The sequence below is a fragment of the Trachypithecus francoisi genome, unplaced genomic scaffold (genome assembly GCF_009764315.1).
Source record: "Trachypithecus francoisi isolate TF-2019V2 unplaced genomic scaffold, Tfra_2.0 Lachesis_group12, whole genome shotgun sequence".
NCBI lineage: Eukaryota > Metazoa > Chordata > Mammalia > Primates > Cercopithecidae > Trachypithecus > Trachypithecus francoisi.
Window position 1 is genome coordinate 60,499,835 of NW_022681457.1, and position 17,773 is coordinate 60,517,607.

The 17,773-nt window shown below is 47.7% G+C and overlaps 1 protein-coding gene across 1 annotated transcript in view; it reads right to left on the reverse strand.

Annotated features, from left to right (window-relative positions):
• TSHZ3 (teashirt zinc finger homeobox 3) overlaps positions 1 to 16,825 on the reverse strand; it is a 74,941-nt gene extending 58,116 nt beyond the window's left edge. Inside the window, exon 1 of the mRNA XM_033225587.1 lies at positions 16,380 to 16,825. Coding sequence (XP_033081478.1) covers positions 16,380 to 16,419 — 40 coding nt within the window. The 5' untranslated portion in view covers positions 16,420 to 16,825. The remainder of the gene's footprint in view (positions 1 to 16,379) is intronic.
• Positions 16,826 to 17,773: the final 948 nt, after the last annotated feature.

The window sequence follows — 17,773 nt, forward strand, 5'->3', positions numbered from 1 at the left end:
CAGGCACATGGCTCACACCTGTAATCACAGCACTTTGGGAGGCTGAGGTGGGCAGACTGCTTGAGCCCAGGAATTCAAGACCAGCCTAGGCAACATGGCAAAACCTCATCCCTACAAAACATACAAAAACTACTCAGGTATGATGATGTGTGCCTGTGGTCGCAGCTACTCAGGAGGCTGAGGTGGGAGGACTGTCTGATCCCAAGGAGGTCAGGGCTTCAGTGAGCCATGATTGTGCCACTGCACTCCAGCCTGGGTGACAAGGGAGATCGTCTCACAATCAATCAATCAATAAATCCAGGGGTGAAGACCACACTCAAAGTATCTGGGAGTTGAGGCCTCGGAGAGATCTACATGAACAGGACATTTGTCCTCTTCCACTCCCACCAAGGGAGGGCCGAGAGCAATGCAGCTGCCCTCCCTGACACTACTCCAACTCAGGAGGCTGTGATCAAGGACATGCGAGCCCCTCTTTAGGTGAAAACCAGCTTCATTCCCCCTGCAGAAACGCACCCACTCAGCTGGTGTGCCTACACTCTCTCTCCTGTAACAAGTCAATTTACAAAAACCAGACCCATCCCAGCAAGGGGACCTGGATCGGCCCTTCTCACCCGCATATCATCTTGAACCCAAACAGTCCACTGAACCAGCAAATCCTCAGCCAACCCCTGGCACGCAGAGTGTGTTATCTCTCCAGGCAGATTCACTTTATAAACCACCAGAGAAGCCCCATGGAAGGTTCTGCTTGCAGCAAAAAAATAAACATGCTGATGTCACTCCAACCTGAGCTCTTGGGCCCCAGTGATGGGGCCCGGGGGGCTTTAGAGCAGGATGCTTGTCCCAGAGCTGCCTTTCCAGGCCAAGTGAGCCATCACCCCAGGACCACCTGGACCAGTCAGGCCCCCATGAAACTTGGCCAGCGCGTTCCCGTTAAAAATGGCCCTGCCGTTCACCTCAGCCAGGTTCCCGCACGCACGCTAATAAGTACTTGTTTGCTGAACTGAAAAATCATTACCACAGAACACGTCAAGTAATGAAAGATGTTTTCCTCACAGAAATGTTAAATACTTCACTTCTTTCACAAGGAGCGTGTCCATGTGTTTCCAAATAATACCTTGCTCCCTCCCCACCCACACTACATCAGAAAGTGTGGAGTTCCAGGACCCAATTTGAACAGGCTCATGTTGCACGGCTCTAAGAACCAAGAACATGCTGTTATTTTATTTATTTTCCTTTGCCCAGCTGACTACATGTTTGTTCTATTACTTATCCACCTAACCATCTTGGTAGGAACCTCCGTCATGTAGGGGAGGGTCGATTCTGCCCTACGATTTTATACAGAAAAGCAAGAGAAAAGAACACCACCGCAGTCTCATCTATTACACAGCCGTAGTATTTGCTAACTAATATATACAAAAGAGCCATTTTACTACAAGCCTAGAGCAGAAATAAAGGCAAGAAATGGAATGGGAACATTTCACCACGTGAAAACCACTGATAACCCATCTTCTCCTCTGGCAAATATGAATCTCTGCCCCCTTTCAAAAGCTTTTTGTTAGGCAGATGAGTAATAACAATTGCGTCTTATGCCGACTGAGGTCTTTTAAGTGTTTTAGAATGTCTCTACCTACAGGGAGTCACACTGGTTAATTTCTGCTGCCTTTCCCTCTCATCCTAAGGCTTCAGGCAAAGCCAGCAGGGTGGGGGCCAAGCCTGCTTTGAGTCTATGGCAGTGAGTTACGAAAAACCAAAATGACTTGCAGGTAACCTTGTCTCACGGAACTCCAAGAGGCAAATACACATCACTTAGATAGAACACTCAAATATCAAGTTGATGTGGGGGTCAGTGGAGTTTTAGGTTTTCTCGCCGTAAATATATGGCTTTGAACGTGGTGGTTCTATCCTGCCATGCCCCCTTGAGACATAAGAGACCTGTGTTTATTCCTGCCTCCCATGTCAGAGAATCCATAACCCAGGGACACAGATGCCGAAATCCTGGCCAAAATGCACACCCGCAGAACCAGAACCTCCTCTAAAGAATAAGCAATCACCCCTTCTTCCTGCCCTCTCTCTGTCATGTGTTCAGTGAGTCACTCAAACAGCTGCCAGGGGTTACCTGGGGGAGCAAGAAACACGAGATCCCGACCAGGGCTCTAGGAAAAATGACCTGCGTGAACTTCTCAAAACTTAAAGACTTTCCCTTTTCTTCACCCATTGCTTGTTTTCCTTTTTTTAAGAGGGAGCAAATCTCACTCTAATTTCACTAGCATTAAAGGTTGACATTTTTTATATGTGAATTCACAAATCTACCATAAATGATTCACAGGATCTGTCTTCCTTTGCCCTTCCCCGACGAACCGCCACATTTTGGAACTGCGTTGGCTGACATTAAGCAAAGCGCTTTCTCAGCAATTATTTGGAAAGGAGAGATGGCAACTACAAGAATTTCTCTTGAGGACCAGAGGAGTTACCCCTACTGCCCACTTCCAAATGGCCAGGTCTCACGGAAGACAGGAGGGCCTCCTTCCCTGCCCAGACACTGCCATCCACCTGAAGCTCTCAAGCCCTGGTCAGGCATCTATTGGAATCTCTGGCATTTCTGCAGCACACCCCATTGTTGGTCTAGAACAGGTATTGACTGCCCTGGAAAATACTGATCTTAAGGACAACTGCTATGTGATCAGAAAACTCAAGAGACTGGTTGTCTCCCAGTCTGACTTGTGAGCTTAGAAGGCCACCAAGGAGATTCCGGCTCAAGAACCCAAATCGTCCCCTGAAGTCGAAGCCACTCATTTCCCTAAAGGCCAAGTTCTGATAAGGAACAGTTCCCCCAGCCTCCTGAACAGGTGAGACCCTCTGTAAGGGTGCCAGCAGGCCTGGCAGGTGCTTTTGCTTATCTGGGTCTCTCTTTCTCTATTTCTCAGGCCAGAGCTGTGTCACCCCCATGGGCTCCAAGTGCATTCATTACAGAAGGTGGATGTCACACCATGAGGTGCGGCCACCGGAGATTCCTCTGGGACTCTTGGCAAAGAATCCCCGGTGCTGTGACATGCAGGGAGTCAGGGACAGAGTCCCTAGTGCACTGATCTAGCGTGCCCTGAAAACGGTGTCCCAGCTCAAAAATGTGTTGCTTTCTTCCTTTTCATGAATTCTAATATTCAAGCCTTTTTTCCTCCTGCTAATTTTAGAAGTCCTGCTATTCTTTGGGAAGAGAATGGTGTGAAAATCAAGCATAGTATCCAAAAATAAAAGAGTAGATCTGTTTCAGGGTTTGCAGCATATTTCACTGAAAAGCAACTCCAGATATGCCACTTTCTATCTAGTTTTTAATACATTTTCCAATTCCTCCAGAATATTTTAGCTTCAGAAAAAGCAAGAATGAACTTCCTAAACTATGACTTTTTTTTTTTTTTTTTTTTTTGAGGCTGAAAGGGGCACCCAGAATGGTGTTTAAACCATGACCGGGGGCCTTTTCAGAATGTGATGCCAGGTTATCGCTCTCTGGCTGGGACTCTGCAGTACACTTTGTGGGACCACACAGAGATGGATTTGAAGTACGATGGATGGATTCTCTAGGTCCTGAGGACCTAGAGCGTGTTCCAGTTAGGTGAGAGGCCAGAGGAGATGCATAGCTTACTCTGGGCATCTTGATGGTGCACCTAATGGAATGTCTTTCAAGCTTCCCATCTTCATCTTTTAAAAAATCTGGTTATCTAAGGAATGAAGTTTCAGACCCACCAGAACTGCAGAAGGGCATCGGATCCTGGTCGGCAGGGTCCCACTCCAGTTCTTCGGGGTCTGAGACTCTCTGGAAGAGCCAAGACTGCGGGCCGGGAAGTGGAGAACAGACATGGGGCGCCAGCCGATACCTGAAGACCCCAGCCTGTGCCTCCTCGCCAGCCAGGGAAGCCAGAGATTTTTAACAAAAAGTTAGAACTCTGTGTCAAGCCCTTCAAGCAAACAATAAATATTACTTCTGTTCATAATCGGACTTCTCTCCAGTATCGTCTTTGAATGTTGAACCTTTTTCAATTAATTAAAAACTATGCGCTGCAGAGTGCATATTTTATCAGCCCTCAGCTGCTTAAGTGTCTAGAAAAGACCAGGCAGTTTTTCTTTCTTTCTTCCTTTCTTTTTTCTTTTTTTTTCTTTCTTTTTTTTTTTTTTTTTTTTTACAGGCAACCCAGAGCAAGTACTTGCAAGGGTCATATCTTTTTAATTATCTTTTCTCTCTTTGATTAATTATTCCGTCTGACAATAGCGTGTTTCTAATGCTATTCACCTGCCTTTGATGATTGACAACTTTTCTGTCTGATTCAGAGCAAACAGCTGCTGCCACAATCTCCTAGCAACCCGGGTGTGATGGATGAGCCCCCAAGATGGATGGCTGCAATAAATCATGTCTCCAGCCATAAAACTGAGAAAAGGGGATAAGAAGAAAAGCGAACAAAAAACAAAACAAGGTTTCTTCCCATGAGTGCACTCAATTCCTTACCAATTATACCTGAAATGGGCTTTGCACCTATTAATAGCAAAGTTTTTCTAATCAGTAAAAATGGGATGATGGCATTTGTATCAAAGGTGTTTACAATTGTTCCCACAAATTGGCACTTGTACACCAATTACCTCCAACACTGCCCAAGTGCAAGGGCAGATGATCAAAGTTTTGCCTTCTTCCACGAAGTCTCAGCAAGGAACAACATCACCTTTGTACTTTGGCAACGATTCCAGGCACCAACAAAGAATACAAATCTGATTCTACCCAATTTTTGGCAGCAGCTGGACAACACCAAAAGTAAATTCTAAGTCATGCTGTGTGCAGTGCAAAGTGTTAAGCTGCGAATAAAGTTATTTCAAAATAAACACACACACACACACACACACACACACACACACGTTGCTTGGAGTTGATGAGTGAATCAGTACCATTTCCATGTCTTTCCTGTTCATGGCAGTTGCAGGCGTTTTACATGTCAGGGAAAAGTTTGTCCCAGAAGCAGCAAGATAGGCACGTTCAGCCCTTCCACAAATTCTAGATTCTCAATTCTTCAGGTAGAAAAACTCTTCTGGTCTAACTTTCTATCCCATCATTCTTAAAAATGAATGTCCACACTGTAAGTCATACAACAAGCCTTTGATTTCATTAGCAACCCCAAATAAAGTCACATATTTAATAGAATCCCTGCTAATTAAATTTGCACTATCGGGGCTCTTCCAGTGGTGGAGACCCAGCAGGAAGGCCTGGAGAGTTTCTGTTTTCCTTTTTCCACCAGGGAAGCAGGCTGCAAGGCCTCTTGCAGCAGAATAGGTGGAAAGGCCAGAGCTTCAAGGAATCCTCAGGCAGCTGGGGGCTGTGTCAGTGAACCAGGCTGCGTCCCTGAGTACTTCCAGTAGGTGGGGGTGTCCTGGTGCACACAGCTCAAGGGTGCAAACCTAGAAGCGATTAACTGGCAGGGCCTGGAAACAGCTGTCCACATCAGGACTGGTGGGGGTCTGCTGGGGCCCTGTGGAGGGGACAGAGCTCAGACACAAAGGGGAAGAGGCTGCTGGGAGCCCGGGCAGGGAGCCGCAAACGATTATTTTTTATCTGAAATATTCCTGAGACGTGGAAGTCTTTACGTTTTACTTCATTCTCACATTACTAACCAAGCCAACCAAAAGATTTTTTTAATAGTTATATTGTGCTAGGCTTTTCAGATACGGTGTTTTTTTTCTTTTCTTTTCTTTTCTTTTTTTTTTAGCATGACATGGAGTTTTAAAAAAATCAGACAAGGGTTCTGGCTTCAGCAACTGCAGCTCTGTTTATATTTTAATGTTTTGTACGTGACTGCTTCTGTGGGGGAAGAAAGAGAAAGAAGGAGAGAGAAACTTGCCTGTGAGCTTTAGTGTAAATCACAGATACTTCATTTTTCTCTGTGTCCTTGGAAATTATTCAAAATTAAAGCCTGCCTCCCTCCACCTTTTCTCCTTCCTTCCTTCCTTCCTTCCTTCCTTCCTTCCTTCCTCCCTCCCTCCCTCCCTCCCTCCTTCCTTCCTTCCTTCTTTCTTTCTTTCTTTTTTCAGTGGGGTAGTCTTCTCTATTGCACATGGGAGGGTCTGTGTCTGGTCAGCTGCAATGAGAAGGCAAGGCCAATCGATAGAAACACACACACACAGGCCCCTACCCTGTCCCAGCTTGTCCGACTCTCAAGTTACAGGTTTACACGGCAAGTCTAAATAATATTCAAAATGATAAATGGTACCCGAAGCCCGGCATCCACCATCAATCTTTTTTTAAGGAACATCCATCTTCAACAACGCACGTTTGAATCATGTGAAGTCAGGAGCCCTGAGATTCATTTATACCACTCTTTGCAAGCCAGGGTGGCTTGAATGATACCTGTCAACCCTTTTCTTTCTGTTTTTTTTTTTTTCCTCTCCCCTTGACTAATGGGGGAAACAAGGCAGGGAAAAGAGAAAAGGAACGAGAAAGGGGAAAAAGAAGTCAGAAGAGCGTCAAAGGCTGAACAGTGTGGTTTAGCAGATAATAGGAACGAACATAACCTCTCCCGTGCCTCTGCCCATCTCACGCCTGCCACGCCACACACCCAGCCATCCAGGAGCAGGCTCTACCCCCTCTCCCCTGCCCAGCCTCTTTCCTCCCTTTCCCTCTCGCCAAATCAGCAGAGCTCCCTCCTGCAAGCCACAGGGTACAGTACCAAGAGGAGGAGGAGACAGCCTCACATGGACCTGGGCTTCCCTCCCCTCCCTGAAGTCTGGCTGGGGCCCATATGATAAATGACATATGTCATTCTGTCAGGAGGGAAGGGTGGGTCAGTGATGTATGACTCTGCTGAAAAGGAAATCGACTGTTTGGCATGGTGCAGGCTCTTCTCCACCAGGATTTAGTTTCAGAACTCTGAAATGAATTCTCCGACGTTTCAAGTGCATACTTAGGGCAGGGTGATGGGAGGCCTGGGAAATCGTACTCCATCCTCCCACTGCCCTTCCCATGGCAAAAAGCAAAAAAAAAAAAAAGAAAAGAAAATAGGCGTTCTGTTGCTGGATACCTGCAAAAGGCCACGCACGTGTCGAAGTCCCTAGCTGTCGCAACACCGTGGGTTATTAAAAAAATGTGACTTAAAAAAAAAAGAAAGAAAGAAAAGAAATTAAGTGGAGTCAGGTTAGCCCTTTTATTTATTTATTTTTTAATGGCAAAGGGCTGACACAAAAGCAAGATAAAAATTAGCATGTTTGAAGTAATCGTCCCGCAGCTTGACATCTGCATAGTAAATTTTAAAGGAAAAAAATGTGTCAGACAGCCATGAGCCGCCTCGCCCTCCCCCTTTCATTAGCTCACTGCCAGGGTGGCACTGCTGAACCTCATTATGGCGAGAGGATTTATGAAGCTGAACCCAATGGCAAAGAAAAGGCATCTGTCAATAATTGTAGGGAGCTGCACTCACAGCTTTGAAATCTCATTAAGTATGCAGTTATCAGGCATAAAGATCAAAAACATTACTCAACTCCGACAGAATCTTATGGAGGAACATTAATTAGCAACAGGCCTACAGTACAAAAAAAAAAAAAAAAAAAAACCACAGACTTCCTCTCACACCTGCCCAACCCACAAACCTAAAGCAACACTCCCCCTCCCGCCTGAAAAAAAATAATTCCCAGCATCTGAAACTGATCAGGAACATGAAACAAGAGAGAGGCACACAGAAAAGGGGAAAGGGAGGGAAGGGGTGGGCGGCGGGCAGGGAGGAGGGGAGAGGGAGGGCGGGGAAATTCAGTTGAGAAAGCCTTGGCGGTGAGGAGAGAAAAGGAAGAAGCTGTCAAACTTGAGAAGGATGTCAGTGTGGGCCCTGATTACTGGGGCCTATGGAGTTCTCAGACCTTTTATCATCCTCACCATCAAAACCAGCCTGGGAGTCACTGCCGGGAAGACTGGGGGCTGCAGGTTTGCAGCCCAGGCCCAGGGCCCAGAGCCCAGGACCCTCTCCTGCAGCCCCTGCTTACCTGGCAGGCAGGAGGCTGCAGGGCCAAGACCCAGGAGGTAGGCCCGGCTTTCCCCAGCCAGTCTGCACCCAGCCGGCTAAAGCTGGCAATAAGACCTGCCTTCACAGGCTCTGGACACAGGCCAGGCAACCACTGCGTTCACCTTCCATCTCTCAACCACTGTAACACACCTTTTTCTTCCTCCAAAGAGACTGCAGCATCCCCTTCTCACACATGCACCCTCTGTTATTTGAGTTCTGTGTGCAATCCCTTACTGAAAAATACAATATAGATGGGGAAAGGCACATGGAAACTGCCAAGCTGACCCTGAATCCCGAGGCCTCGAGACCTCTGTAACACACTTGGGACAAAGTGCAGCTTATTATGGGTGTCCAGGAGATCCACACGCTACTTTGACTCTAGGATCTCCAGGAAGTTAAAATTAAATAACAAGTTACCTGCCCCACCACATTCTAGCCTCTTGCAAGATGCATTGGCAAAGAGTAATGTACATAATGTACATGTGTTTCAGAAACATCCCACAAGTATTGCACACTTGGGGTCTCAGGCAAACTTCCCTGATGTCCTGTGGTAGTCTGGATCCAGGGTAGATGAACAGAGGCCTGATGGCATGGAAGTACGTCTCAAATACCACTCAGGTTTCAGTCCAACAGGCAACATCAGCCACCCCCGGGCATGGCATGCAACAGTGAGGCACCATCTGTAGCCACCCCCCATGAAAGGTGTAGGAAAATAATAAAGTAGATATTCTGCATTTTATTTCCCTTATTGCACTGTTATAGAAAGGTGGCCTTCTCTGCTTACCTGCTAGCATGCTCTCTCTCGCTCTCTCGCTCTCTCTCTCTCTCTCACACACACACACACACACACACAGCACTTCCCACAATCCCACACCATAAGAAAACCTACAGAACAGCTCCTTTGATCTGAATCCTCTGCTAGCATTCTCTTAGCTCCTCACTCACTCCTAAGCCACATTCTTCCCTGGTTCCACGGCTACTTCTGAAGTGTTTACCTCTCTGGTCTACTCAGAAAACAATGGTCACCTTTTCATAATTAGCCACATCTTTAAGAAAACCGGTATTAAGATTCCTAGGCAACCAGCCTGGAGATCCCTCCAAACCAAGGCCCATCTTTTCCAATAAATGCTTCTCCTTTAGAATATCAATGAACACAGCTCGAATAAACTGTCACCTATGACCAAAAATAGTCAGGAACACTTGTCTATAAACCAGACTTGATGAGAAGGCATTTTAGCAGGAGTATTACAATAAGGTGTTTATATTTTTTATGTGCTTACCATATTACCTTTATTATGTGTAACATCAAAGTGATTATAGCAATTACATCTAACAGAATTAATTACAGAACTTCCCATCATTCCAGGATACATAATGCATTAGAGGTAAGCCAAAGAAAGAAAACATCTTGATTGTAGTAACTATTGTTGGGGTATATTTTCTCCAGCAGCAATGCCACACCAACGGCAGCTTTCAGAGCAATGGAAACTGACAGGTTTAACAGGGAAAAAGCTGTATTCTCTTAAAATTGAGCTCACGCTTTTTGCTTAATAATACGTTGGTGATAGTGGACATATAAAATCAATTTAATTTTTTAAGTGTAAATCTTTGAAAGGTGCTGGTTAATCTACCCAACCAATGTTACTACATAAAGGAGAAAGCACATGGGTGAAAGACTTACAAGTCTTTACGTATGCAAAATAAATTCACTCAAGGCTTCATTAATATTATTTAAATTCAAAACCCATTTACATTAAATTGTTCATTAAAAATTGCCTATTTTATGCAACATGCATTTCTCAAAGAACTCTGAGGAAACTGAATACATAGGACTAGATTTAATGATGGGAATGGAAAATCAAAAGTAAATGAATTGGAGTCATTTCACGTATATTACCAAACAGCCCTTTGCTCTCCATTAAGGATGGGTTCCACTTTGGGGAACAAATATATATTCTGAATATTGTGTCTTCTACTGCTATAAACTTGTAAACATGACCTCTGGCCTACCACAGAGGAAAAAAGAAGAAAAACAAGAGAAACTAGTGGAAGGGAGAGGGCAGCCAATCCAAAACTGGGCTTGGAATAAAGCAGGGAGGGTTTGCCTTTGGATCTCACCTGGATTCACAGTGCATTGAGAGGTAGGCTTGCGTTTTTAAAAATGTACATAAGTTAGCATCTGCCAGTGCCCATCTTGATCTAGAACGAACAGTGTCTCTCTCCCCTATACTCTACCCTTTACATTCCTTTATTCCCTTAGCCAGGTGACCAGGAACATGAAGACAAGGAGTTGGTAAGTTCCTTGTGCTCTCCCTCCTGACAACAATCTGAACCTACCCTGTTTCCCCAACAGCTGTTCTGGATGAAGAAAACACAGTCATAATTAATAACACGTGTCCTGACAGTATGAATTAATAATTTATCATTAAGCCCAAACAAATTTAAATTATTCTTCAAGAGTCACACCTTTGCATATCTGAGAAAATAAGGTAAGGAGACGGTTAAAATGTCCAGGTGACACGACCTTCAGTGAACTACTTGCCCCCGCTCCCTTGACTGTATCTCTTGGACTATTCTTGTTGAAATGCTAAAATAATTTACAGAATTGAAAGTAATTAAACCCAAGAATCTAAATGCTGATCAAACTAAGTGCATGTGCTAGAAATGTCTTCTTTTTTAAATGGGGCTTATAAAATATTCAATATTTGGTCAAGGACACTATGTAATCTTTCTAATAAAGATTCCTAAACCTAGAGTATGACAGTTGTTCAGGCAAGTGGTCATAAGAAGATTATGTTCTATTACTGTCTTTTTTTTTTTTTTTTTTTTAACTTCCAAAAATGCATAGTGTTATTCTGGTCACAAACAGTGACCTGAATTTTTAAGTCCATGTCTAAACGTAAATTTCTATAAATGGTGAAAAATTAAGAAAAGCTACCAAGTCTACGTCTGCAGTCCTTACAATTCAGGGTTTTTTTGTTTTTGTTTTTGTTTAAAGAAAATCCAGAAACGGGAAAATATTGATAGCCATTGTTTAGTGGGATTTAAAAATTTAATGACTAACTGCAAATACTGGAAACTGGAATTAATCTGTCTGGATTTTTTAAAAAAGGCTTACAGACATTTAAATGCATGTATCGGGACACTTTATCAACCTAACATAAAATTGTCATCTTATCTTATTATATGACTATTTTATGCATGTGTCAAAGAATTTAAAAATGACTGCCTGTCTATTGAGTCTAATTACAACTGCACATTATCTGTCTGGATGTACCAGTCCATATCATTGTTACTAAATACAATATATTGTATTCACCTTTCATTTGTAACTTCAGACAGAGAAACCACAATTTAGAGCATAACTAAAACACAGACACACACACATACACACACAGAGTGAACACCTGCAAGGGTTTGGGATACGGGATACCACTGTTCCCTTCTGTCCTTTTCCCCTCCATGGGTTTTGAGGGTGGTGCTACAGGGGTGTGACAAAGCAGCTGATTTCAAAGACCCATCTACCTACCTGGGCTGGACACTAACACAGAAGGGTAGACACACACACCCTACTTTATTTCATTTTTATTAATTTTTTTACGACACGACCAAAGCTATTTTTACCCTCTGCCCAGTGACAAGCAGGGATGAAAATGGGGCAGGAGGAAAGCCTTACAAACTGCACTTGGAATAACTGTGAACTGCTGCCACTCTTGGATTAAACATGGCTGTGTGCACCAGGACCGGGCACTTCCGACTCCTTTCCTCTCTGCCTCCCTGCCCGCCTGCCTGCGGCAGCCCTAGCCCCAGCCTGACTCTGGCAGGACATGTGTAAAAGAGAAAGCACCACAAGAGGTCCAGGCACTCTGCCTTCAAGAAGGTAGATCCTTTCTCTTTCCAGAAATCCCAGGAGTGGAGGGCGGGGGTAAAGGAATGGTTTTAATTCTCTCAGCTCACCTGGGTTTCACGGCATTTCCCACGGCCCTGAGCAGTCACCTTTCATTCTAATCACTCGACAAAACAATCTTTAGCAAAAAGAGGGGAGAAGGCAGACGTGTGAGGCAATTTAGGGAATCGCTGCTGAGGCATCAGTTATTGACTATCTGGCTCCTGTTTATGAGCGTGCTCAAGGCAAAACTGAGAACAAAATGACAACATCAACAGCTCACAATCAAGTGTGGCCCTGGAGAGCACTGAAGCCCTAACTGACAGCTGTCAAGATAATGGGGACACTGCAGCTGATTCTGGAAGGTTCTCTTCCCCACGTGGACGTCCAGGGGAATAGCCTTGCCTCCCACCTCCTTTGTTTTTCTCCTTCCTCTTCTTGGTTGTCCTTTTTAGAATTTGCATGGTTGCTCTCATTTCGTAGGAAATGGGGGAAGAAAAATCATGGAACGGTCAAAACCAGTCACTCTGCCACCTTGCTACAGAGTAGAATACCTGTCCAGGGAGAAATACACGGCAGGTCTGAGAGGAAATACATTCCCAAAGCTAAGGCCGAAATACCCTTCTGAATGCTCCATGTGCTTCCGAGAGAGAAGGGAAAAGCTCCTCCCCGGAGCTGCCCGATGTGTGGACCAGACTTAGGAAGGTGTCATCCGGACACCACCAGGTGGGCCACCTCTTAGGCATGCCCATGTCTACTGGCAACATGAAACCCCCTTCTGCCTGTTCCAGGGGGATCCACAGTGTTCTGTGACACCAGCAGACCCTAGGGGGTCCAAGTCACTTTCACAAAAATCAAGATGCTTGAAGATTTACCCTCGCCTTGTTTTTTACCACCTAAGAACTCCATGGAACATTACCCCCTTTCAGAGAACACAGATCGCTGGCAAGTTGTGGTTCGATGGTTTCTTTTTTATTTCCTTTTTGGAAGCATAAGAAATGGCCTTTTACGATTTCACCATTGCCTCCAGAAAATTAATATAAGTAAATAAAATATCTGCTATTAAGTATTACACTAAAATTTTTCTGGCATTTTCAGAAATGTTTTTTAAAAACCACTCTGAATAGGAGAAAGTCATGCTTTAAGCAAGGGATAATGGTCATTTTGCCTGAAGGACACTGTCCTTCCCTAACCCCTCTCCTCTGAGCTTCTAAAGGCAGCAACATCTGTCCAGCACAAACGCACAGCCCCTGGAAATTACAGGTCTCAAGGAAGCAAACTCCCGCCCAGGTTTCTCTCTGGCAGGTAAAGAAACCTCTCTTTCTCTTTGAGAAAAGACACTAAGCCATACATAGTTTCTATCAAAACACCAAAAAATCCTAAAGTACAGAAATATGTATTTTCAGGGATTCTTGGAGCCTCCTTCGGCCTTCAGGAAAGCAATGATACACTGGCCTAGATATGAAGACTGTGTGTACCTGTGTGCCACGTCTGCTTGCCCTACCCAGCTCTTGGCCTTTTGTGGTTGTTATTCTACCCCAGACCATTAAAAGGGCCCTAATTCCTATGACATGATTATCCAGGTACCAAAGCCCATTTGTCACCTGCAGCAGAAAATTGAGTTAATGCACAACTAAAGGCAGCCAGGACTGTGTAATATCAACTTGATTACATCAAACTAGCTGCAAACCTAATTCTGCTGGATGACACTGCGTCGAGCTTGTCATCTCCAATCATTAAAGCTGTCAAGAATCCATCAGGTTTACAGCTAATTAGGTGAACACTAATGAAGCTGGCAAAACAACTTTTCTTTTTTTATGGCTGAGCGGACCTTTCAGTTTGGAGGGGAAAAAAAATTCTCGAGTATTCTCAAGGTTGCTGGGGACTGGATTTCCAGTTACCAATCAGCAGACATCTTTCTTTTTCCCACTCTCTCTCTCTCTCTATCAGTACAAAGCAATCAATTTGTCATCACTCCCAGTATGCCACAAAAGCTGGCATGAACCTTATAACTTGCAGCTGGGAGAACTGAAAAAGAGGAGAAAAAAAAATGGGAAGTTTCTTGTCCATCCAAACAAACAAACCAACCAAAAAAACCTCTGTGCATACTTATCACCAGCCTAAATGTGGAGTTTTTTTTTGTTTTTTGGTTTTTTTTTTCTCCACTCTTCTTAAATAAGCAGCTCTTCAGTCAGTCTCCACCCCCTCCTCCACATGTCCATTAGGCAGAGGCATTCTGATAAAGTAAATCCAAAACCCGAGTATGGGAAAGAAAGAAAGCACTCATGCTGCCAGCTTCTGATTGACCATTAAGCTATTGATGAATGTGCCTGTCAGGAGAGAGACAATTAAATCAAATATGAAACAAAGTCGTTTTGACGGGTCATTTTGATAGAGCAAAACCATTCTTCCATCTCCTATTAGTCCTGCAGTCAAGTTTTTTATATAATGAATTTTTCTTAACTGACCTGAGATTTCCTGGCTGGCTTTCTTTTTTAGTAATAAAAAAAAAGTGCAGAAAGGTTAGTGAACAGGTTGCTCTAAAAATAGATAAATAAATAAATAAATAAAGCCAACAGCAGGTTCCCTCCTCCTCTGATATTTTTCTGGAGGAAGCTATCAAATACGAGTCTCAGATTGGCAGGGTGCAACTGAAGAGATGAACTAGAGAGAGTTCTGAACCAAATGTAAAGATGTAATCACATATGGTTCATTGGATGGAGGCACACACATACCTTAAAATGTGTATCCAAAAAGGAAAGAAAAAAAAAATTTTCAAAGACTGGAAGAAGCCCAAGACATTCCTACTACTCAACTTTGTGAAGGATTCCTCCAAAGTTTCAGAGTTTATTTTGGGTAGATAAGCTCATTGCTTGAGCCTGGAATTTAAAGTAGAAGGTGGGACGGGCAAGAAGCAAGCTCCAGGAGGTTAACTAGGGAGGCGGCAAGCTCCCTACAATCACTCCTGGAATTTTCAAACTTTCTAAATTTGGGCAACACAGAGGACAGAGAACAAAACCTGCATCCTAAGCCCCAAACCAACCCTGTTTTCTTCTGAGATTTTCTGAAGACACTGGCAGGCAAGTACATTTCTGGGAGAAGAGAGAATTATCATTCCTTCTCTGTGACCCCGTGTAAGGGGTCTGGAGTGCAGAGGGCAGCCAACGTGTGAGGTCCCCTGGCAGTGCCGGCTGGCGTGATGGAAATTATGGGCACGATGGGTACAACGCCTTCATCCAAGATGGGCACCAGCCAATGCCCTGACCCTACTCTCTGCCCTTTCCTCTAACATCAAAAGAGAAGTAAAAGAAAGGAAGAGGAAAGAAAAGAAAGGAAGCCCCACTTAACCCTCCCCTTCAGGGAGCATCTGAACTCTGCACATCTGAGTGTTACTCATATCAAAATACATCACGTCCATATGTGGTCCTCTCGGCAATTCGCCCCAAATCCCAAAGTTGCACTGACAGGGCCCTCCTGACGTCATAGAGCTTGGCCTCACTATTCCAAGTGATTTATTGATGTTTATTGGGAATGAATAGATCAAAGGCAGCAGCATGACGGGCGATCAATCAGTCATCAAATCAAGGATGGCAACGGGCCAGAAACCCTTCTTCCAGGCAACATGCCCCCAACCGACATTATTGCAAAATAATGTTATGTGTGTGGTTTTTGTTTTGTTTTCAGTGATGCGTTTTCCAGAAAAGAAAAGAAAAAAAATCGGCTCAGTCTTAACAGGAGTTGACACTCCCGGTTGAAGAAGGAAAAAAAAAAAAAAAGGAGGAACAAAAAAGTACTCACACACGTCCCAGAACTAAGTGCTATGAGGAGATGAGGGTGGGAGCAGCAGTACAAGGAGGGGGTGGGGGCAAGGAAACACAAACAGGGGAGAAGGAAACGCGAGCATCTAACATGGACTTGACAGTCATCTGACAATACCCAGACCCTGTGCGCTCCGGTTTCCACCGCTGTGCCCAGTTTGGGCCCAAGAAATGAGGAATCAATCGGATTAGCACTAAGGTGGCCAAGGGGACTGGCTCACTCACTCGCTCGCGCTCCCTGGCTCGGCGGACACCGGGCAGTCTCCCGCCGGTCGGCCGCCCGGAGGACGCGGAAGGTGTCCTGGGGAACTCAGGTGACCCCGCCCGCCCCCCACAGAAAAAGCCAGACCGGGGTTGCTTCCCATCCCCTCTGGAACCGGAGAGCCGAGGCGGCAGGGACCTGGCGCGGCTCAGCGCGCCCAGCAAGCGGCTCCCCAAGTGGGTGCGAGAGGGAAGAGGGCAGAGCGCGGCGGGGCGTCCGGGGGGCGCCCGGTACCCGAGGCGGGCGCACGCACCCAAACAGGAGAGCTGCGCCCGGAGTTACTCAGCGCGGGCAGAGGAGCGGGGCGAGGAGCGGGGTCGCGCCCGCTGGAGGCGCGGGGCGAGCGGAGGAAGAGGAGGAGGAGAGCCGAAGGAAGGGGAAGCGGCTCGTACCTGCTGCGCGCCGGGGCGCCTGCTGCTTCCTCCTCGGCATGATGCTTCTCCGGCGACTGCCACTGCCGCCGCCGCCGCCGCCGCCGCCGCCGCTGCCGGGCTGAGGACAGGGAGGGAGGGGCGGCGGGCCCGCGGGGGGGCGAGGCGGGCCTGCTCTCAGCCTCCCCCCCGGAGAGCGGCCGCCCGCAGGATGCTGCTGCGCCCAGGCTCTCCGCGTCCCCCCCGCGCCGCGCTCCGCCGCGAACCCCGAACGTGCGGAGGGAAGAAGGAGGGCGGGCGAGGAAGGCTCGGGGAGGGAGGAGCGCGGGGGGGAGGAGGAGGCAGAGGAGGAGGAGGTGGAGGAGGAGGAGGAGGAGGAGGATCGCGCTGCCGGCGGAATGGGAAGTTTGACAAATCGCTCCAGAGGCCGGAGGAGGAGGGGGCGGGGAGGAGCGGCGGCCCTGCCCCCCCCGCCCCGTCCCCAGACGAGGTGCGCGGGGTTCGGGGCTGGGGGGCGGGGAGAGGGGGAGAGGGCGGGCAGAGGGGTGGGAGGAGGAGCGCGGGAGCTGCCCGGGCCGGTACTGCCCCGGCCCCCGCCCCCAGGCTGGGGGTCACGGCATCCGGGGGGACGCGCAGCCGCCGCCGCGGCCTGGGGCTCGGCGGTCCAGTCTTCTGCCCGCGGCGCGGCTGGAGCGGCGGCGTCGGCAACAGGCAAGCTTAAAGGAAAAGGAGATGATCGTGTCACTCGCCCGCTCGCGGGGGCGCCGCGCCCCCACCCCCGGCCCCAGGCCCGCTTGGGACCCCCGCCCCGCCAGCAAAAGGGGTGCCGCCCCTCCGCCTCCGCCCCGTGCGCACACGCAGGGGCGCGGCGCCAGGCCCGCCGAGCCCGTCCCGGGGCGCCCGTTACCCCCACCCCTAATCCCACCCAGCGTTCGTCCCCGGCCACCCCCCAGTTGCCCCGCCCGGCCCGCACTCCTCTCTACCCGCAGACTCCGGAGCCCCCAGCGCTGGCCGGGGCTGGCGCCCCCCGGGGATGCCAGAGCCCACAGGCGGGCCCCCTCCAGGGAGGAGGGGCGGGTGGCGGCAGCCCTCAGACCCCGCGCCACCCAGCTCCTCCCACAGGACCCGCCGCTGCCACTTCCCCCAATTTTTTTTCCCCGGACAAACTTTCCTGGGCCCGTCCCGGGGGTCGATGTGGGAGGGGGTTCCTTCAAGTTTCCTCTCCTGACTTTGGGATGATCAGGGTCTCTCCACCCCGCCCCTCGCCCCCTGGGAGCCGGGCCGCGCCCCCCATCCACCGCGCGGGCCGATCCTAGGGCGGGACGGGGGCGGGAGAAGGAAATCGGGCTCCCCTGCCCATCCCCCGCCCGGGGCTCACCCCCCGAGAGCCGAGGGGGCCGCCGCGCCGTGTCCCG